This window comes from Desmodus rotundus, chromosome 8 (assembly GCF_022682495.2).
Source record: "Desmodus rotundus isolate HL8 chromosome 8, HLdesRot8A.1, whole genome shotgun sequence".
NCBI lineage: Eukaryota > Metazoa > Chordata > Mammalia > Chiroptera > Phyllostomidae > Desmodus > Desmodus rotundus.
In genome coordinates, this window is record NC_071394.1 from 67831881 (window position 1) to 67854836 (window position 22956).

The 22956-nt window shown below is 37.9% G+C and overlaps 1 protein-coding gene across 2 annotated transcripts; it reads right to left on the reverse strand.

The window, feature by feature from the left end:
- Positions 1 to 19258, reverse strand: CALB1 (calbindin 1). 2 transcript variants are annotated; one of them, XM_024566529.3, is made up of 11 exons: positions 18973 to 19258; positions 18489 to 18565; positions 14270 to 14344; positions 7261 to 7344; positions 7097 to 7153; positions 4105 to 4182; positions 1614 to 1669; positions 1485 to 1524; positions 1302 to 1355; positions 425 to 496; positions 1 to 114 (listed from the first exon to the last, which is right to left on the reverse strand). In XM_024566529.3, the coding sequence occupies exons 1-11, from the start codon at positions 19049 to 19051 to the stop codon at positions 1 to 3; spliced, it is 786 nt and encodes a 261-aa protein (XP_024422297.1). In that variant the 5' UTR covers positions 19052 to 19258. The 2 variants fall into 2 exon arrangements, with proteins under 2 accessions (XP_024422297.1, XP_045056390.1); XM_045200455.2 differs by lacking the exons at positions 1302 to 1355; positions 1485 to 1524; positions 1614 to 1669.
- Positions 19259 to 22956: the final 3698 nt, after the last annotated feature.

Below are 22956 nucleotides of genomic sequence, written 5' to 3' on the forward strand. Positions count from 1 at the left end.
CTAGTTGTCCTCAGCACAGAGAATGAGGGCAAGGTCAGTCCGGTACAGCTTCCCTCCATCCGACAAGGCCATGATGCTCTTCTTATAGGTGGGGATATTGTTACTGTCCAGATCCTGTACAGAACACAGACGGCATGTGGTCCAGTTACATTTGGAAGTGAGGTAACCATGCCCAGTGAAAAAATGTGACACGGAAACTGTTCCTTACATCCATCTATTGAGAGCAGCTGGATTATATTCTTATGCAAATGTGGTTAATCACAGGTTGTTTTAAAATCTTCTGATCAAATTACCAAATCAGGGTAAGCATTGAAATCTACTTCTGCTCCTCTGTAAATGTTAAGAGTGCCAAAAGTGGTGTGTGGTTGTGTCTGGATGGATCTGTAAAGTCTACCTGGGAAGTAAGTGCATAGTAACTAATTACCTGTTTGTTCTTCTCACACAGATCCCTCAATAAAGCATCCAGTTCATTTTCATCTATATATCCATTGCCATCCTGAGGAAGGAGAAATAGAGCAGGTTCCCCAACACCATCGCAATGAGAGGCAGTGCAAACTACTGAAATGCTCAGAAAACCCCCTCCTGCATCCTGGGCAGTGTTGTAAACCTTCTGTCAGACCCCCACATTTCTGATTGCTCTGAAGTTCCAGAATAGATCTGAGGTGCCTCGCATTCAACACCTTACATTTGCAACATACTTTGAACTTTTCAAAGAACTTCATATTTAGTGTTTCACTTAATGTTCACATCACCTCCTGTTGAAGTAAGTGATCACCATGTGTTCATATGAGTGAGGACACGGAGGCCTGGGGAAGCCATGTGACTGGCCTGATGTCACAGTGGTTTAGTCCAGAGTACAGACTTTAGAGCAAATAACAGAGGTTAACTAGTGGCCTTGCAAACAGCCTTTACACACACACACACATGTGCAGACACATGCATAAACATTGTGGTGCCTTCCACTAGGTGAGGGGAATCCACTGGATATTTTCATCCAGATTAATCCTCATCCCACCTGCAGAGTTGAATGTTACTGTCTCTTGTTTACAAGTAAGGAAACTGAGGCTCAGAGGAGTTTGGTATCTAACTCAAAGCCTCACAGCAGGTAGGTCATAGCATGGGATTAGCCTCAAGACTTGCCTAATTTGGGACATACCACAATACATTTCCTATGAAGAGAATGAATCGGCTGGGTGATTTTAATAGATCATGTTGCTTTTAATATGAATCTTGAATTTGAGGCTTTTTCCCTCAGTCAACATTTTGCAAATTCTAAATAATTATAGATAATAAACTTTTACCTGATCATATAACTCAAAAGCTTTATTGAACTCCTTCCCACACATTTTGACTCCCTGGAAGATAGAGAAGAAAGCAAAGGTTAAAATGCTGCTAGTAGATTTTATTGTGTTTTTCTCAGCGACTCTCCCACATTCTAACTGTTCAAGAAAAATACTATTTATGATAGAAGAAATGAGAAATACCTGAAATTTAAGGAGAAAATTCTCCTGCACTGGTAGTAATCTTTTGAGAGAAAAACATAACGTTAATAGATTAGATTTTTTGACAAGGACAGATTATAATGATAATATTTGCTCAGTTCCTAAACTCACCTGGCCATCTCAGTTAATTCCAGCTTCCCATCATTATTTGTATCAAATAATTTCAGCTGAAAGACAGTGTCATTATTATAGCCATTGAAGAATAGTTTATTGCATGAAAGAGAAGAAAATACAAAATAAAGCAGTTTGAGTTACCAATTACATAGATTGCAAAGTTGTAGAAAATAGCATTTATTAAACTTTCAGTGCAAATTTTCAATTCTATAACTTGTGTAATTACCAAAGTTTCTCAGAACAATTTAGAATAGTCAAAATGAGTAGATCTTAACTAGGCTTCAGAGTAATGTTATTTATTTTTCTTGCAAATACGTGCGTATACAGGGGTGGGAAAAAGTAGGTTTACTGTTGTAATAAATAAAAACCATAAATAATGCAAGAATAAATAATAATACAAGAATAAATTCTGTGTTTTACATACTCATACTGTAAAGCTACTTTTACCCACTCCTGTATGTATCAAGATGTGGGGGAGTTGCTGTCTAACACTGCACAGCATCCTGACTCTCTAAACAATGGTATGAAAATAAATACTTGTTTTTCTCTTTTAGAGCATAATAGGGTACACACAGAAGCAGTAGGCACATACTATGAACAAATTCTTGGAGAATAGAAGTTTTGAGTAATGTGGAATTGTTTTAGTTTCCCTTGGATGCTGGACTCTGTAAAGCCCTCAACCTGCCCACGGCACATATACACACCAGACACACCTGATGTAAACACCCACACGCCCTCACTGGGAGGCAGGTAGAAATACTCCTGTGCTATATTGGATAGGAGAACTATGTATGAAATGTGTCAAATATGTATACTAAATATACGAAAAAGTGCATTACTTTTGTTCATAAAAGAATATGATCATGGTCAGAATGGGGCCTCTTTAGGCGTGCTGTGGTGGGAGGCAGATTTGTTCGTGGTCTTATGCCGACATGTTTTACAAGTCATTGATCATCAGTTCTAACATTGTTACACTAATATCAGTACTAAGACACTGGACACCAGATCACACATTTAGTGTCCGTAGGGAAATATTTTCCCACATATATATTTAAATTTTAATTAGTTCTTGATTAATTTGCTTCCCAGATTTGAACTGGTTTATGACATTTAATCAGATATGCCAGGCCAATCCAACAGGGGAATACTCCCATCTGAGTGGTTTTAAAAAGGTTGCTTCAAATTTCTACCTGGAAAGGAATTGTTACTTTAAATAGATATCCCTTAAGATTGGTGCAATACAGAAAATTGGTAAATGTAGGTTATTGTCCTTTTCCCAAAAGTTATCACTTAGCTCTGCCCTCTGTGACACAGTTGTATGCTGATGATTTGATGAGGACACTTTCTTACCACTTTATAATAAATATCACTGTATAATGAATAAGGTAACAATTAGGTTCTAGAGGTTTTTTCCCCACATGAAATAGGCTACAGGCTGAAAGTGAACCTCAGTTAAGTCAAATGTAATCAAATCTTTCATAAGATTACTTCTCAGGGTGACCGATCAATCTAATATAACACAGTTTTTACAATAAGCACTTGTGTTTTCTGCGTCATTTGTTTAAATCCATGAAGTAAGAATTCACTGTAACTTTACAGTCCTTAAAAAACAAGGACATATAAACACATGCTGATCTGAATAATAAAACTTTGAATATCAAAAGGTAAACAAAATAATGTTGCCAAAATACTGTCTTAATCAGTTTAGGAAAAATCCTCTTAGTCCTAATGCTATCGTGAGTCAAAATTAGCAAACTTTACCCACTTGAAGTTAATTAACAAATTTTACCCACCTGAAACTAATTAACTTAAGAGCATGGGATGATTTTACCTGGGACTTCATAAATTTATTTGATGTTCATTCCTAAAACATTAAGTGCTTGTGTATAAAGCAGTTTTCTTGGCTCTATTTTCAACATTCTACAATAGCTCTTACTTATACTGTTCACCATAACATCAGAATAAATCTACATTTGAATTTCCTCACCCAAAGCACCAAGATAATATTCCAAAATAACAAAAATCAAAAGTAAGGGGTAGAAATACCTGTTTTAAGTCTCTCAGTGGGTAAGGTAGCTATAAGTTCTCTTTAACAAAATCTCTGATTTCCCAAGTAATGATAAAATTGATTCAGAACTTCTATAATAGACGAGTTTTTAGTGATATAATTTATATATCTAAAATGTAACACATATGTGTAAGTTATAGAATTGAGTGACATAATTACACTGGTTTTTAAGAAAAACAAGTGATTTTTGGATAGATAAAATTACCAACTCTACAGGAAGGGAAGTGCTCTTCTGCTGAGTCTGTAGCACTGAACCTTAAGGAACCTGTAAGGGAGCCTTGGCATCCTTACATATTTAGCTTTTCAAGTGAAATTAGAACTATGTGATGTGGTGCCCACACCACAGGTTATTTATTTCATTCTCTGCAGCCTGGGAATAAACAAGGCTCTTGGCCACAGTCTTTTCAGGATCAGTCTTACCATTAGGTCTGTATACTCGGCCAGTTTTGTATCATCAACAGTCTTGTTTGCTTTTTCCAGCAGGTCCTTCAGAAAGCTCTGTTAAGACAGAGAACACTCAGGTAAAGTTCATCAATAACAAACAGTGGGCTTCTGTTTCACATACTATGAAGCATAACATCTGCAGAGTGCAAAGAAAGTCTCTTTTTAAGGGTAGAAGAACTACGTGAAGAGGTTAGAAAGGAGATGAGACCATGTGGTCCTCAAGGCATTCCGGCAGAGATGCTGCCCTTGACAGGTACGGTGTCTGCCTTTCCCTGAGCTTCTCTGTCCTAGTCTGTGCGACACTCTGCTTTTATGGTTTCAGTGAATGGAGTATCTGAATTGTACACCACATAGGAATCTGAGTAAGTAATTGTGAACCCAGCCACCTCCATGGATGCATTTCTAGGTATGGATACCCTCACCAATACTCGAGTGACTCTGCAGGAACACGAGACCCCCATCTGTACTTCAGACCTTGTGTGAGAGCCTGTCAGTGAACCCTAATTTCAAGTGTATCATTTCCAGCCAGCGTGAAGCTCCTTTCCTCAGAGGATAACCATTAGCTTCAGGATGCAGTCACAGCACCAGGACTTTCTAGCACAGTTGGGGACCAGAGATATTCTGTCTTCTCTGAAGGATATGTGATCATATTAACATGGAGAGGAATGTGGAGAGGATGAAAAAGATGACTGTTAATTTGACAGCTGGAGGTTAAGAGTGAATGTAATATTTTGAAACAGACATAAAAGCTTTACAAAAGCTTCCCATAGAAATGACAGTGTAACAACAAAAGCAAATACCAGTCTTTCATTTTTGTCTAGTGCAGTTCATTCTTGCCTCCTTATCTTCTTGGAAAATGATTAATGCTGTTGTGGAAAATAAGCATATCTGTACGTGGACCTTATGGAAGGATAGGATGTCTTTGGTTCTGCAGAGGTTTTTGTCCCTCCCAAATGTACCAGCTCTTCAGGGCTGATGTAACTTCATTTTTTTTGCAAGAGGAGACATTTGGGAGTGGGGGTTGTTAAATTTATTTTCACCTCAAACATTCTACTTCAAATCCAAAGTGAAGCATGGAAAACTTAAAACTATCTGTTAGCAGTGAATTTTATGAGAGGCTTTTGTCAGAGATTAATTGGGCTAAAAATCCTCACCAGAGACAAAAATGGTGGTCACAAAAATAGCCTGGGAGAAACCTCGGGACTGAAGTTCGAAGTTGTGTCTGAGAGCAAGCGATGTTTTACTCTATTATAGATCTTAAAATTAGCTTTCTTGAAAGGTCCATTAAAAGAGAATGCCTACTTATCTTCAAAATTCCCCAGAGAGGAGGGCTTCTATTTAGAATATCTTTCTGAGACCAAAATTTAGAACAAAGAAGGAGACTTTCAGAATATTTTGAGGTCAGTGTTGGAAATGAGCTAAACTTTTCATTATAAACTTGAAGTAATTTTGAAAAGAATTTTTTTTGGTTCAATGGGATAAAAACACAATAGCTTAGCTGTCACCTTGTGGGCTTTCCATTGCTGAATTGCAAGTTTATCAAAGACCTTGTTTTTGGTTATTTCACATTAAAATGTTTACATTTTCAAGAAGCTATAGGTGAATATGTCTTAGCAATCTTGAAATGGTCCAAGTTCCAGGTGTCACTTGAACCATGTCCAACATGACCAAGAATGTGCATTTATATTCCCATTTCCCTATAGCTGAAGAGGAGGCAGCTTTCAGGAGGGAGGTGAGGCCCTCAATGGTGGTAAAAATATTGTGACATCATTTCATATTCTGTCTGGGTCCACATGTGGTTCTTTTCCCAGTCAGCTGTGTAATCTTGAAAATTATCCAATATCCCCAAACTTCAGTTTGTATAATGGGAATGATGACACCTGCTATGCAAATTTTCTGTAAGGATTAAATGTTAAAATACACTTCAAGCACTTCATACTGTTCCTGTCACAGAGTAGGTGCTCAGTAAATATAAATGTGTTTCCCTTTGATCGCCATATTTTGGGGATAATGAAAATAGGGTCTCCTGGACTGAGAAGTCTTGGAATTAGTATAAGGAAATAAAAAACAGATGCTTCTGTATTTCTGAAAAGCTAGTAAATTATTGAGGTCATGAGTAATAGAATTTATTTTACCTTGAATTTCACAAAATCTTTCACGTGCAACATGTTGAATTTTACAATAAATCTGAGAAAAAGGTACCTTTTTCTCCATAGTAAAGGTGTAAAAATCAGACAGAATGGTACAAATATTTGTCCATGGGACAATGATTTCAGATCTGGCCTTTCTGTGATATACCCCTGCCCCTCCCCAGCTCCTCTATAGTCTGCAGATATGAACAGACATGTTCATTTTCAAAGTAGCATTTTTCAACACTCTGATCAATTACATATGTTATACAGATAAGGACTTTATTGTCGAGAGGTGGCCAGGTGTATGGATGTTCAGGCTGTGAGGTCAATGAAGCTGGGTCTACGCACTGGTCCTGCCTCTGATTTCTGGAGGCCATCAGGAGCTCACTCCACAACTTACCTTTTCTTCATGGGGGTAAACTGATCTCACAGAGCTCACTCAGACATTAGACACACTAATATGTAATGTACCTGGCAGATAGTAGGCGTCCAAAAATTGTTAATTTTTATTTCTCTTGAAAGAGAAATCTATTTATAAAGTTGTTTAATTTATAAAACAAACTATCAAATTTCAATGAAAAGGAGTGTCATATTCTGCTTAGTATTTGTTATATCTATTTTATATTACAATTTGTGTTTTATAAATTACTAATTTCTTGCATTGTTAAACAGAATTTCAAGAAGTGCTTGAATACTCTTTTTTGATCTGGCTCTTCATTAACAATGTGGAAATGTGGGTGAAAATGTGTCATTGCGCAACACCAATTTCTTTTGTGGGAGGTTTATAAAAAGCTGCAAAGTTCATAATTGCATTTGAAAGGGAAGAACTTGCTTACCTTCAGCTCCTCTGTTTCTATGAAGCCACTGTGGTCAGTGTCGTACTTTCTCCATGTCTGTAAGTAATTGTGGACAAGGAAAACCAAGATGTTTCAACAAAGCCCACACTCTGCCTAACATGAGCAGCATTCTGAGCCTCCGCCCAGTGACAGCTGTCTCTTACCTTCATGAACTCCTCACAGGACTTCAGCTGCTGGCATCTGAACAGAAGCAGAAAGTTCTCTTCTGTGGGTAACACATGAGCCAGCTGCAAAAGATTTAGAAAGTGTGTGAGGAGCCGAAAGCAAGTCTATGGAATTTGCTGCTGCTCAATTTTTCTTTAACATATGCTTTGGGGGCAGTTTCATTGCCTAGAAACAGGAGAGGAAACACTTCAGACTCAACTTCCCCTTCCTCATACTTTGTTCCTAGAGAGCCATGGTTTTCGCAGCCTGGCTGCCCTGTTGGACTGTTCCCTGGTGAGGGTGGTGGCTGCAGCTGGCCACTCCACTTTTCCAACATCATACAGTCCTGCCAGTGGCTTTTACCTTCCCTCTCTTCTGTGTTCAGGCTCCTTTCAGGCACAAAGAACAGGACATGTGGGCCATGCACTTCATGTGGCAGGAAAGAAACAGTAGTGTGAATGTAGGGGAAAGGGTCCTAAGAAGAAGCACATCCTCAAGTCCAAGGAGGAAGATGAGCCCAAGACAATTGTTAGGCTCGGGAAAGAGGTGGAGAAGACAACTCTGATCAACAGTAGGAACTGAGGAGTGATAGGGATATCTGTTGCTTGAATTCAGGACTTGGGCTTACTTTATATTCCTTTTTGTGACCCTGTAACATTTCTCCTTAGATCTCATTTCATAACTTCAATGTCTCCTTTATTTTTTGAGTAAAAAAGGGCTCCAGCTCCCATTCTAAGATGAATATAATTTATGTCTTGTGTGCATGGAGGGAGGGAGCTGGATTGATGGCCTCACTGCAGCCCGGGTTCTATTCCTGGCTCGGCAGCTAATTAGCTGTGGTCCTGGCAACTCCCCAGGCTATTTCTACCCTTACCACTAAAAAGAGTTGACATAAAATCCAATGTCTCTTAAATGTAAGTGGGTGCAAAAAGACTGTGAGAATCTATTAGAATGGCTACATCATCACCATTAAAGAATGTACTCACACCACATCTGTAACTTGCAGAAGTTGAAAAACCCTGAACTTTAGGCATGGACCCTGGTCACTGGATGTCAGACTGAGAACATGGGGTATAGATTAACTTCAAGGACAGTGTATGTTCAAAATTTCTACTAAGTTACCAAAAAGACCGTCACACTTTATTTTTCAATTTTTATCCATTTAGGTCCACTAAAAAAATAAAAATTTAATGTAAAATGTATCAGTGTACCTTATATGCAAGTAATTTCAGCTCTTTTATGCCTGTATAAAAGGTCCTTTAACTTACCTTGTTTTTAGATCTTTAAAATAACATCTCAAATTAGAACCATTCCATTTATTGGCACTACAAAGGGGATTGAAACTAAGGGGATTGAACAAACGTCTATAAGGATGTTTAGTGTGGCTCAGTCAGAACATATTTGTTTATTTATTCTGAACAAAGGCCAGTGGTTGGCTGAGCATTAACATAAGCATTCATTTAGGAAATGGGAACTAGCCAAAGCCAACTCTTCCTGTATTTGTTGGTACAGGACTTGTTAGATATATTTTGCAAGGTTTTGGTGGACGTCCCCATAGACTGTCCACTTCAGGAGGGCAGATGTCATTCTTGGTCTCCATGCCCTAAGTGTCCCATGGGGCACTAAGCACCTTATGTGCCTGACATAGATGCTGTGGATTGGTTGATACTTTTACTTTATGAAGATACCTATTTAACATGATTTATAGTGAATAAATTTTTTCCTATGCTCATTGTAGTTTTCTATGCTGGATTTTCACAATTATTGTGCTTTGTTTTGAACAAAAAAGAATACTTTTTCTTAAATTCTAATTATCAAGATCCACCAAATACATGAAAATAGAAAAAATAAAAGAATAAGTTAGTAAGCAATAACCTAAGGTAAATTGGGAAAATTTTAACCATCTTTATTTCAAAAATTAAAATTAATATAACTCACATGAAGTTCAGAGATCTTCAGAATGTCAGACCTAGAGATGGCAAAATTGCTTTTAATTTTTGTGTAAATGTACATTTTTTTGCCCATGCCATTTGGTCCTACTTGTTTTAATTATTTAGAATAAACAGATTATATCTACATGCAACATATTCCATCTTTTAATTTCACTGAACTCTTCATGTTAAACTGAGTACAGTACCATCCTATTTTGTAGACATTAGGAATTATAAACACGTAGAAGGTAATAAAAGCCACAAGCCATTGAGAGAGAAGCAGTGACTGTGTGGATAGCATGGCGCTGCAGTGACAATGAGCACCACCTTTTCCAGATGTGCTGCTCAGCGTGGTGGCCCCATGCCTCAGAACATGTCTGCGAAGTGCCGGGTCTCTCAGTACAGGTGTTAGGCAATGTTGCCTTGTCTCAGATTTGCTAGGTTACTGCAGACCAGGGAAGTGTCCTGTTGCCTGTACCAAGATTACCAGTGATTTCTTAATCCTTAGGCTGCTTGTCCACTCTTGTATGAACTCAAATGTTTTCATGGGCTGGAGACAAGGTGAACGATGTGAAGGTAACAAGTGGAAGGCAGATGGATGTGGCCACACAGAAACTCATCTGTGAGCATGGGTGTGGGGAAGCAAATAACTCCTGTCACTGAGTGTGGGGAAGCAAATAACTTCCCACTTGCCTGACTGCCCTACTAGTCTGTGCAAGCCTGGAGGACAGGGTCCGTTCCTTGCTTACTGTTTCTTTGCCAAGCACCTTCTAACCTTTCAGTCAACATTTTACTGACCAAGTGAGGGAAGGCTACTGACTCCTTTTACAGTTAGCATAAGTGAAGTACAGTTCCTTTGCAGACATTACTGAACTGTGGGTGGGGCAGGGTGCACATTGTGACATGCCATCCAGAGCTGCTTTCAGGGGCTGGGAGCACTGCTGTGGTCTCGTCTCAGCTTTCAGGTTTCTAGGAGGTGACCTGGGCTGAAAAGAGCTGTGTCTCCAAGGACACAAGGACAAAAAAGGCCCAACCCTCTCACTTAAAACTTGGGGACATGTTTGAAGGGTCTTCCCAGCTTGAGCACACTGTGGGGTCTGTTGAAGCCTCTGTGGGGCTGTATCACAGCCCAGTGTCTCCCTCTGCCCAGTCCTGCTCTTTCCTTTCCCCTTTGACAGGTACTGATCCCAAGAGCACTTCTAATAAAACTCCTTATTTCTCATCTTCAAACCAGGCTTGCTTCCCAGGGAGCTGACCCTGCAGTGAGTCTCTACTTCCCTCTTCTGTGGCTGTCATACACCAGAGCCTTTGCTTTATGTTTGGAGTGAACTGAAATCCCTGCTGTGACATGGAGCTGTACCGTGAGCATGTGTTGGGGTCTGGGTACCCAGTTACCCTAGGAAGAATCTTACAAGGAGGCAGACAAGTTCAAAGCAAGAAGTAGATAGAGCAAGAGAGCTAAGTACCAGGAGAAAGACAATTTCACTAGAAACAGTGACCGAACGAGACACAGCAAAGCACACACAGAGCGTAACCCTAACGTTTAAGACAATCCTGGTGTGTGTTGACCTCCTTCCATAAGTATTAGCAAAGCATTCAATTTTCATTTGGGAACCAGAGAAATGGATTTTCCTAGCCAATGAAAAGGGGATCCAGGAAATTTGGGAGAAAACCCAGCTCATATACTATAAGTCTAGTTGAATTTAGTAGTTTGAATTTGACAAGTTATATAAGAAATAGGGAAAAGGCTTGGCATTCAGAAGAGTGTAGTAGATTTTCCAAATGAATTATTTTTATTTTAAATAATAATAGCAGATACATTTATTGAGTTTTGCAGTGTGTCAGAGTTTATCTATTTGCTTGGCATGTATTGTCACATTTGATGTTGATACTCAGTTGTCACCCTTGTTCACAGCCAAGGAGACAGAGGCTCTGAGGACAGATGGGCTACTACCACATAGCTTTTAGTTTGAGCCAGATTTGAAGTTAGACAGCCTGACTTTCTTAATTTTGAGACCCTGATTCTTTACCACTATGACCTTCAGTTAAAACTTTCAATCAAAAAAGTTTTCCTAATCTACCATTTAAAAAAATCTTTTCCGAGTGCAGTTTTAAATCAAATTTCATTGTCTGTCATTTCTCCAAGTCTCAGCTGAAAAACTAGTCTGCCAGAAAATTATATTCACTGTGTCCGAATTCACATGGCCACATCCTACTATGGAAGGAGGGAATGGCTAGGGAAATGCCTGTTTCTCTAGGAAGGCTGTTACTGTTTTGAAATTAAAATCACTTTTAGGTCGATCTCTTGAGTGGACTCAGTGACCTGGACAAATAGACACAATGAGAGCAGAGAGGTGGGTGGATTTCCTACTCATGCCCTGGGGTCAGGTGAAAGCTTATGGATTCTATATCCCACCAAAGGAAGTACCTACACTTAATGTGAACCTGGAGAGAATTTCCACTACCTGCTAAATCATTCATCTTCCTCTTTAATTACTTTAATCGGCTTTCTCTGAAATAGACCCATTAGTCTCCATCAATTTAGAGCATTTTTAACTGTCATGGTATTTGTCAAATTATCTCTGAATTTAAATACTCCTGTTTTGAATTCATATTAACAATCTCTTCATTACTTAACCGTGTGTGAATTTTAAAATTTATTTAAATGTATGAAATTAAAAACTTCAGAAGAAAGCACTCTTTTTATGTGTTTTGAAATATGAAAAGCACGTTGTTGGAGAGTGTCAAGTCACCTTCACTGGAACAGAACTTTGAAAATTAACCACTATCATTCCTGATCTTTTCCATAACGTATTTCAGTTAGAGCTAATCAATCTGGCCTGTTCCCACCAGGAGAGCAGACTGCTGCATGAATGTCATTTGGTTTATTTGGATTTGATATTTTAAATATTTTATTTATTTATTTTTAGAGAGAGGGAAGGGAGAAACAGAGGGAGAGAAACACTGATGTGTGAGAGAGACATTGTTCTGTTGCCTACACTCACACCCCAACTGGGAACCAGGCCCACAACTCAGGCATGTACCCTGACCAGGAATCAAATTGGCAACCTTTTGCTTTGTCAGATGATGCTCAACCAACTCAGCCACACTGGTCAGGGCTTCAGATTAGGTTTTGATGAGCCACAAGTCACCTAATTAAGTGGGCATAACATTTAGACAAATCCAACTTTTTCTCTATGAACACCAGATCATGGTGCAAGATGTGAGTGGGTAGATAAGTACTAATTTTGGATGACATAGATTTTCCTTTCCTTCATAGCTGGCTGGGATATCTGTGTTTGTGTCCCATGCTATATATTGGATTATTTGGCAAGTGACACTTTATGACAGGTTGAAAAACAGAAGAGATGAACTTGATTCCATACTACTCCCCTGTGACACCAGAAGGTATTTTGTAAGTGCAGGTGCTCCCGCTCTCCGGCCCACTTTCTACCTGTGCTTTGGTGGTTTCAGTCTCTTTTTCCCAGTCTCCCTTTTCTCTTCACCCTGATTTAACTGCCCTGGATGAACCGACATTCACAGTTACCACTGCAGTAATCTCTCTCTCCTGCGTCCTCCCATCCTCCCCTCCTACTGTCCTGCCTCCCCACCACCAGGTCCCTGATTCTCTCCTCTCTACCTGTCACCCAACCCCCACCTCCTGAGCCTGGGCTGATGGACTCAGATTGATGAAAAGCATTCTGGGGTCAGAGTCAGATCTAGGTTTTCTCACTCCACATCAGTGGGGACTTGGATGTGTCATTCAACCTTTCTGGCTTCAATTATCTCATCATTAAAATGAGGAATTTTGGCTAGTTTTCCCCAAATATCCCATCTAGCAAAAGTTCCATGTGATGGAATACCTAAGCCTTCCAATCCATCCTATGTGTCTCACTTCTCTCCCTTTAACTTTTCTGTTTCAGCTGATCTGAAAGTCATCTTGTTACATACCATGATTCCATATCTGGATCAGTTGGCCTCTTTCTTAATCTGTAAGTCCCATTATTATAAATTTATCTCTGTATATAGCAATGAGCTATACATAAGCAAAGGGAAAGTGCATACTCCAGAGAAATACTTTAATTACAAAGATAATAATAGTATGTCCTTTAACTCTATTTGTAGTAGCTCTTTAAAAGTATGTGTAATTTCATATTAATATCACAGCTGTCCTATTAGATCAATTATTTGAAAACCAGGTAAATCTCTAAATTAAAGGTAAATTGTGACCACATGTTGTTAATATCCTGAATATGTCACAATCTAATATACTAATACAATGTATAAAACATACATTATATAAAGAACATAATTATATTTGTGACAGCATATTTTAAAATAGGAGTTTATTCATTTTTCTGAAAGCTGTCCACTCAATTTCCCTAATAAAAATGGAGATAAAAATAGGTGGAGAGATTTTAAGGAGTAGCTGAGACACCAGCATCTGAAAGACTGGAAGTGAGGGAATGCAGAAGCACTAATATGTGATCATGGTTTTGGCCTTTGATTCATGGACAAAAGTCATAGTCAAGAGATAAGATTTGACATTCACATTTTGAACTTTTAGAGATCTTAAACAGACCATAACATACTCACTCGCTAAGGCTCACAGCCAAATTAAAATTAGAATTCCAGAAAGTAGGACTCAGGTTTTTGCTCTAATGTTCTCACAGGGACTGCAAACATTTCATTTTATATTTAACAGAAAAGTCTATTCTATTGAATGATAAGAAACACCTGTGAAACATGCTCATGGCTGGTGTTGTACTGAGAGAGGCAGGTGAGGTCATGGGATGGGTGTGCACCTGGGAGCTGGACACCTGGCTTGCACAGGCAAAGCCCTTCACTCACCCAGGTGTCAGGTGTCTCATGCCACACTTCGGCTGGACTCTGCAAACTCTTGGATCCCTTTAATTTCCCAACAATTTTTTATTTTATGTTTATAAACAGAATGTAACCTGTTACTTAAGCAAAAATAAGACTCTCCAAATGAGTCTTGCCATATCATGTTTGAGTTGAGTTTAATAAAATGAAGCTCATTTATAAAAACTATGTCTGAAAAATACATGTTTCTTACCTCTACAATTCCTATTTTTCCATCATCTCTCTGTGCATACTGATCCACGAAAGTTTTCATCTCAGGTGATAACTCCTAAAATTATAAAAAAATAAGTAAAAAGTTTGTAAAAATAAAACCCAAACCCAATTATGCTTGTGATGGTGTTAATACCTTATTGCAAAGAAAAACCAGAGTTAGAACCCTTTAGAATTATACATATTGATTAACTATTTTCATGAAAATTAAAGACAACTGATATATAGTATTTGCTGGTTTCAAATGAAGGAGTTATAATTATCATGATCGTTTCTGAATCAATAATTATGATTTATCTTGTTATTAGTTTTTAGAATATACTATCTTGAAAATATCAGAATTATTCAGTTTACAACCTTTAGTGAATTTAAATATAATAATCATTGTTAATGTACTTTTAAACATTGCTTCAGAAGAAATTCTTCCCATTTCTATACTAATTGTCCTATAACACTGTCCTTGTTTAACACATTTCACCTATGGAAGGTAATAATATATGTTTTCAGTTTGGACAAGCAAAAAAAGTGAGCGTTAAGTGTGACTGACTTTGTAAACAAAGAATGTTCAAACACAAAAGTGGCATTAATTAATTCAATAAGTAAAAAAATTAAACATCAGAAAATATGTCGAAAAAACCCAACTTGTACTTTTATTAGAGACAGATAACATTGATGATTTTATTTTAGGGCACTGAATATGTGTACAGTGTTCCAATGTTTCCTTGTTTCCATTTTTTTCTGAGATGTTCTCTCTCCCGTGAATTTTAGTTCAATGAGACATGCTTAAGAGTGACAAAGTGAATTCTTTGATCACTTGGTTTTACCTCCCCAAAATGTTCTGTTTCATATATAATATCTCCCCATTTTGACAGGTTAGGGATCTATGAACTGTGAAGTGGTGATCTGAACATAGGGCAAAATCTCCATTCAGGAGGTTGAATGTAGACTTGTGGTGTCCGGCACATCCCGTTTAAAACAACCCTTTTGCATTCACTGAAGGCTGTTTAAAGTAGGTCAGCCTTTATTAATATCCTGTTCTATGTCCTAGCAGAGTAAATTAAGGTCTCAGTTATTGTCATAAGTAAAATAAAGTGGCATTTACCAGCCATTTGATCCAGAGATAGACTGATTAGTATAATTTAAGGGCTATATTGAGGTTGAATATCATTATTACAAGTTTTATGAAAGCCTTTATGAACCAAAGTAAATATTGTGCACAGAACTGAGGTAGCACATAGTAGTTAAGCAATTTAATTATAACACAATCTTTAAAAAAAACATTTCTAGTATCAATTAATTTCAACTTGCATTTATTAAATTTTACTATAGCAACAATTGTAAGAAAGTGAAAGTGGCAATAGTGGGACTGGAAGTTCTACTATAAACTATTATTTATTAGAGTGAACAGAAGGCAAGGCATTTGTTCTTAAATCTTAAAATCCTGTATTACCACTAGCAGAAATGACACTTAGTTTTTGAACTTTGTGGATGATAACAATGTCAAAATCAATGTTTTAAATAGTGCAAAACATAATGAAAATAATAATAAAAATAAATTAAAGCCTTTAAAACTGAATGCAAATGTAAGGATTAAATACCATGGGTAGTATAAAAGAGTAGAAGATACATTGGGTTGTTATACTTCACAAATATTATATTCAATTATAGTTAATATTAGTGAAATTTTTGAAATTTCACATTATTCATATGATGAGCTAAACAACATTTCCATTAATACAGCAAAATCTGTTACCCTAAGGCCAAAAATGCAAAGAAACCTTATACATAAGGTCAATCTTTATGTTCTAAGGTAAAAAAGGAAGAAATATGTAAAAATAGGTTTATTGCAATGAGGCCAGTAGCACAATGAACTGTTTTTCTGGTACATGAACCTCTCATTTCATAACATTATTTAGACTTTAACTATCCAAAGACTATACTAATAATCCAGAAAATGGTCAATAATCAAGCTACTAGGCAACTTGATATAATACTGTGTCTGTGCTCCAATTTGGTATTGTTGGATTATGATCTAATAATTAGAGTTTCCAATATTCTAAAATTGGAGTCTAAGCAATAGAAAAAATAATTAAGGTCTATAATCTTTAAACCCTAACATAACGTCATTATTTACAAAAAAGTACAAATACTAAAATGGGAAGAGGAAAAGAAAAACTTGAAAAACGTGTAGTTTCAAAATATTTGATTTTCTAAGGTGTAAATAAATCTCAATATTAAAATTACTTCTAAAAATTAAATATAATCATTTAGCTGCTGGAAACATCTTACAAGGTTTCACTTTGAAATTTTTTAACAAGTAAGAGTTTTTCAACCAGATATTTTAAATGACAAAGAGACTTGTTTTTGTTTTATTAGTCAAAGATACATAGAGCTGTAATGATAGTACTGCATGAATTTATTTACATGGTAATATGTAAGATGGGGGAGGGTGTAAAGAGGAAGAATGTATAAAACATTTTCTACTTTATTTCATCTCATTCGATTATACTTTCAGATTTATATAATATTAAATCTGGGTAAAACAATCCCCAGAGCATTGTCTGGTAATATTGATTCAGTCAATGATTTTAGCAACTGATACTTCTGTAATGCATTGTATTTTCAAGTCCTCTGGGAGTCTTTTGAGTATGTTAGACAGAGAGATGTATCAAATATAGAGCAAAATGTACCTCTAGTAGTAAGTTGTGTGTACGTATATATATATATGTATATATATATACATATATACATATATATATACATATACACATATATATACACACACACACCTACATATATATATGATTTTATAATTATATATAACTCAATGTGATGATTGCCTAAAGGTCACACACACCTATATTTTCTTCCAAATGTATGTGTGTGTATACATGTACACACACACGCACACACACACACAGGGTGGGGCAAACGGAGATTTACAGTTGCAAGTATGTGAAACACAGAGTTTATTTTTGTATTATTATTAATTATTTTATTATTTCCCATATGAACAACTATAAATCTACTTTTGCCACACTCTCTATATATAATTTGTTATGTAAAATCTCTTTCTAATGATAGTCAAAAGAACCAAAGATTAACATCTAACTAGCCCAAATCCATCACTGCTTCTGAAATGCAGTCTAGCCCAATAGATTAGTAAAATTCTTAACCTATTTTCCTTTATACACCTCATCTATGATAAAAGTTGGGTATATTTTATTTTTATGTTGACATCTTTTCTTAACAGGCTAATTTATGACCAAAGGAAGTCATTCAGAATTAGTAAGAATTGTCATTTGTTTAATTAACTAATGACTTAAATTACAAATATAGGTTATCTTCAAAATGCCATTAAATGCTTATTATCAAAGTACCACTTTTTAAAAACATATTGAATTGTTACAATTGCTTTACATTTTACATTTCTAACTTTTGGGTTTCTCCCTTTTGATAGAAATGAATACCTTTCTTGCTAAATTCTTGCTTATTATCATGGTTCAAGTTGTCCGGCTTTCCCCCAGTGAAGAAGGTCAAGACGGGTATTTTCCAGTCTCTCCAACCACATCAACATCACAACACCAATAAACAGCAATAGAAAAAGATCCATAATCTGTAGATCTGCTTCCTGACCACCAAGTGGCAGAGATGTATTTCTACCCCCTTGTTTCTCACACAGTTAAAGAGAAGTTAAAAATTACCTAATCTGACACAGCCCCAGGGGTGCTGACCTGCTAGGTCTCCAGCACACACATTTTCCTCTTATGCACCATGAAAGCAGTGCGAGTATAGAAGTTGTACTGTCAAATGCTCTGGTTTCAGATTGCAAGGTTTTTCTCTTTAGGGAATCTCACTCTCTTTAACACACACACATTCTCTCTCTCTCTCTCTCTCTCTCTCTCTCTCTCTCTCTCTTTCTCTCTCTTTCCTTTTGTGTCTCTGTATGTCTGTCTCTCTCTCTGTCTTTCTATGTCTCTGTATCTCCCTCTCTGTGTCTCTCCCCCTCTGTTTCCCTCTCTCTTTCTCTTTGTCTCCCTGTCTCTCCCTGTCTGTCTCTCCTTCTCTTTCCCCTATCCAATTTGGAAAGTCACTTTCTCAGTCAATAGATGTTTACATGCCCTGGAAACCACTGGACCCTCCCTGGCTCTTTATGAGAGGGTAGAATATCTATATATTCTTCCTTTGCAACTTGAACCTACCAGCCCGGCCTTCTTCCGTGCCTGCTGCAACTCCTGGATCAAGTTCTGCAGCTCCTTCCCTTCCAGGTACCCACTTCCTGCAAAGACAGAGGCCCCAGTTGTCAGACATCCCAGTCCCTTCCCCGTTCTGTGACCAGGACAGGTGTCTTCCTGGCCACCACAGAGGTTTTTTCCTGCTGGGACCTGAATTACCCAGATGTGGGGATGCTGAGCAGGGCCACAGGACCCAATTTGGAGAGCAGTGTTTCCTAATCCCTGCTCCCTTCGACTTTCTTAGAGAGAAAGAAGTTTAAGGTTTAGAGTAACGTAGAAGCAATATATAAACTTCAAAGTTGACAGTCCCGCCAGCCGCCAGTCGGGAGATAAGACTGGGGAGCTGAGGGGTGGGGGAGAAGTAAAGAAAAGAAGCAGAGGAATGGGATCAGTGGCTGGCAGAGAAGGGGACAAAGGGGTGGGGGTGTTAGGTAAGAGAGGAGATAGTCACCGTCAGCGTCGAAGTGAAGCCAGATCTCGAAAAACTGTGAGGCTGAGATGAGGGACGACTGCAGGTGGGACTCTGCCATTGTGCAGCTGAGTGTGTGTCAGTGCGCGCACAGGAGTCCTGGGCCAGGCGCTGTCCGCGGTGCTGCTCAGCCCAGCTCTTGCTTAGCTTAGCTCCGAGCCTTTGGTCCCCGCCGAAGGCTCCAGCCTTTATCCCCCGCCCACCGTCTGCCCCGCCCATTGCCCGCCCATTACCCTTTCCATTGCCCTCCCTGGAAGCAGCAGGCGGTTGGAGGGGTGGGGCATGGATCCCAGCTCAGGCACTCATTCCCCCACATTTGCTTTGTCCAGAAAAGATCTCAATCCTGAATATTGCAGTAAAATAATGTACGTGCACAAGTTTTGATTTTCAGGTGAAGGGGGCAAGCTGATTAAGGGTGGAACCACATAAATAATGCTCATAGTGAGTGAGTGTGTGCGTGTAAGTGTGATCTCCCCAAGACATTTAGTGTTTATTTGAACAAAGTCAGGTGAAAGCTGGCTAAGTTTTAGATTGATCTGATTAATGAATACAATGAAGATATTCACATCAGTAACCCACTCTAATTTGTACTTGTGAGGCCATCACATAAATTTTTCTTAAACTGGTTTATATGAACAAGCTGTGCCAACCTGACATAGAGGATTATGTTTTGGTTTTTTTTTGTTTTTGGCTTGAGGTGGAATTATAATTGGAAAGTAATAGAATTAGATGATAAATCTTAAAATGTTAGAGAAGGAAGTGATGTGGAAGATACTATAGTTTACCTCCTTGAGTTTGAAAGTAGAGTAAAGCAAAGAGAAATTAGGCTTCTGGACCAAGCTCATGGATTAATGACCCACATGGATTAGTGACTCGGCCAAGGCCTTGTCAGTGGCTGAACACATGGACTCCTTCTTCTCCCTGTGCTGAGCAATCCTTGTTAAAGAATTTTTTAAAAATTGGAAATTACCATCAGAGTTGGAAAAAACACCTAAGTAAATACATGTTATATATTCTAATATAATAAATGATACATTGACATTATTTATTATTTACATAAATACTTCTAAAGAAATACTTGGTTTTGAATATTTTGAGAACTGAAGTCCACTGAACATGTATATTATGATTACAATGGTACAAAAGCAAAGTGGAGGCACAAGAGATCATTCAAATACAGCCAATACAGATTTAAAGTAAATTAAAGTGAATTCATTAAACTCTGGTTTTTATCCTTGTGTAATTGAGGATGAGGACCCTCAAATTTGTGTTTCTGAGACTATGCCTCCCTGAGTAGTGGATTTGAGGAACTTCTTATACGTATCCTGTTTCAGAGACCCATCATTTCAAAGCTGGTCTCTCTCAGCAATATTCCCAACAGTGTTCTCTCTTCCATAACACTTTGCACTGCACAAATTGTTTGTACTGCAGTTACCTTACCTGATGCTCACATTTAGTCTCTAAGGCTGTTATGCAGAGCAATACTTTTATTCTTTTTTTACACAAGAGGTAAATAAACTGTATTCTTGGACTAAATAGGCATTTATTACATTTTCAGTTATTTATATTTTCATTCACCCAATGAACATTTATTAGTACTTATTATGTCAAACACTGTACTAGACACTGAAAAAAAAATGAAGTAAAACACATGGTGTCTGCTTTATAAAAGTTTAGACTTATGCAGATTGGGCCAAATGCCCACACAACAGGACATATTGATATAACAGAAGTTTGCACACAAGTTACTATGTTTGCATAAACCTCCTAATTTTTCTGAATGTGTGGAATTGATGCTAAATTTATCTAAATTTGTTTTGAGAACAAGCACAGCCTTCCATGGTGAATAATGTTCATTATAAGGAGAAATGGTCATGGGAGTGAAAGACCAATAGCTTGTGCCAGCCAGCTCATTGAAACTCCTGAAAAACTAATTCTTCAAAAGGCCTTGTTTTTGTACTATATTAGCAGCATTTCTCTTTGGATGAGAAATGTGGTATGTGGACTCGGAAGCAAATCTTAGAGGATACACCTTGAAAACAGGCTGAGAAATCTTTGAGTAGGTAATGATTTGGAAAAGCACTCTGACACTTTGTAGTCCTCATGGTGAACAATGTCTAGACTTGGATACAATGGAGACAAACAGGCCAGAGGCAGGAGAAAAAGGAACATGAACAAACTGAAGGAAAGGGAAATAACATTTCTAGTTTTTTTGGTGATTGCAACTAATTTTCTTCCTGCCCCCAACCCAAGCTTGCACATAGTGATAAAAGTTCCTAAATAGTTCCACCACATTTTATTTATTTATTTATTTATTTATTTATTTATTTATTTTTATTGTTCAAGTAGTTTTCTGCCTTTCCCCCAACCCCTCCCCACCACCCCATCCCTCCCCACCTCCCTCCCCCATTTCCACCCCCCTCGTTGTTGTCAGTATGTCCTTTATAATTGTTCCTGTAAACGCTTCACCCTTTCCCCCCATTATCCCCTCCCCTCTCCCTTCTGATCACTGTCAGACTGTTCTCAATTTCAATATATTTGGCTATACTTTGCTTGATTGTTCGTTTTGTTGATTAGGTTCCTGTTAATGGTGAGATCATATGGTATTTGTCTTTCATAGCCTGGCTTATTTCGCTTAGCATAATGCTATCCAGTTCCATCCATGTGGTCACAAAGGTAGAAACACCTTCTTTCTCTTTCTGCTGCATAGAATTCCATTGTGTAGATGAACCATGGTTTGTTGATCCATTCACTTACTGATGGGCACCTAGGTTGATTCCAGCACTTGGCTATTGTAAATTGTGCTGCTATGAACATTGGGGTGCATAGGTCCTTTTGGAATGGCGTTTCAGGGTTCTTAGGATATAATCCTAGCAGTGGAATTGTTGGGTCAAAAGACAGTTCCATTTTTAGTTTTCTGAAGAAATTCCATATTGTTTTTCAAAGTGGTTGCACAAGTCTCCAATCCCACCAACACTGCCCTAGGGTTCCATTTTCTCCACAACCTCTCCAACATTTGTTGTTTGTTGCTTTGTTTATGATGGCTATTCTGACAGGTGTGAAGTGGTATCTCATTGTGGTTTTAATTTGCATCTCTGTGATGACTAGCGATGTTGAGCATCCTTTCGTATGTCTCTGGACCCTCCATATGTCCTCCTGGGAGAAGTGTCTGTTCAAGTCCTTTGCCCATTTAAAAAAAATTTATTGTTATTCAATTACAGTTGTCTGCATTTTCTCCCCATCCCTCCACCCCACCCCAGCTGAACCCACCTACCTCCCCCACCTCCACCCTCCCCCTTGATTTTGTCCATGTGTCCTTTATAGTAGTTCCTATAATCCCCTCTCCCCACTATCCCCTCCCCACTCCCTTCTGGCTATTGTTAGATTGTTCTTAACTTCAATGTCTCTGGTTATATTTTGTTTGCTTTTTTCTTTTGTTGATTATGTTCCAGTTAAAGGTGAGATCATATGGTATTTGTCCCTCACCGCCTGGATTATTTCACTTAGCATAATGCTCTCCAGTTCTATCCATGCTGTTGCAAAGGGTATAAGCTCCTTCTTTCTCTCTGCTGCGTAGAATTCCATTGTATAAATGTACCATAGTTTTTTGACCCACTCATTTGCCAATTTTTTAATTGGGTTGCTTGTCTTCTTAGAGTGGAGTCATGTGAGTTCTTTATATATTTTGGAGATCAAACCCTTGTCTGAGGTATCATTGGCAAATATGTTTTCCCATAAGGTTGGTTCTCTTTTCATTTTAATGCTGTTTTCTTTAGCCATGTAGAAGCTTTTTATTTTGATGAGATCCCATTTGTTTATTCTTTCCTTTATGTGCCTTGCTCTGGGGGACATATCAGTGAAAATATTGCTGTGTGGAATGTCTGAGATTTTCCTGCTTATGTTCTCCTCTAGGACTTTAATCCACCACAATTTTTTTAGAGTTTCATATTAAGTTCCAAAAATATT

Bases quoted from the DNA above. Each gene is read 5' to 3' on its own strand.
- CALB1 (XM_024566529.3), bottom strand. From the start codon at position 19,051: ATGGCAGAGTCCCACCTGCAGTCGTCCCTCATCTCAGCCTCACAGTTT. The intron at 7,154-7,260 runs GTAAGAGACAGC...AATTACTTACAG, and splicing joins CCTGTGAGGAGTTCATGAAG to ACATGGAGAAAGTACGACAC. The intron at 4,183-7,096 runs GTAAGCAAGTTC...CTGTCTTAACAG, and splicing joins TAGAAACAGAGGAGCTGAAG to AGCTTTCTGAAGGACCTGCT.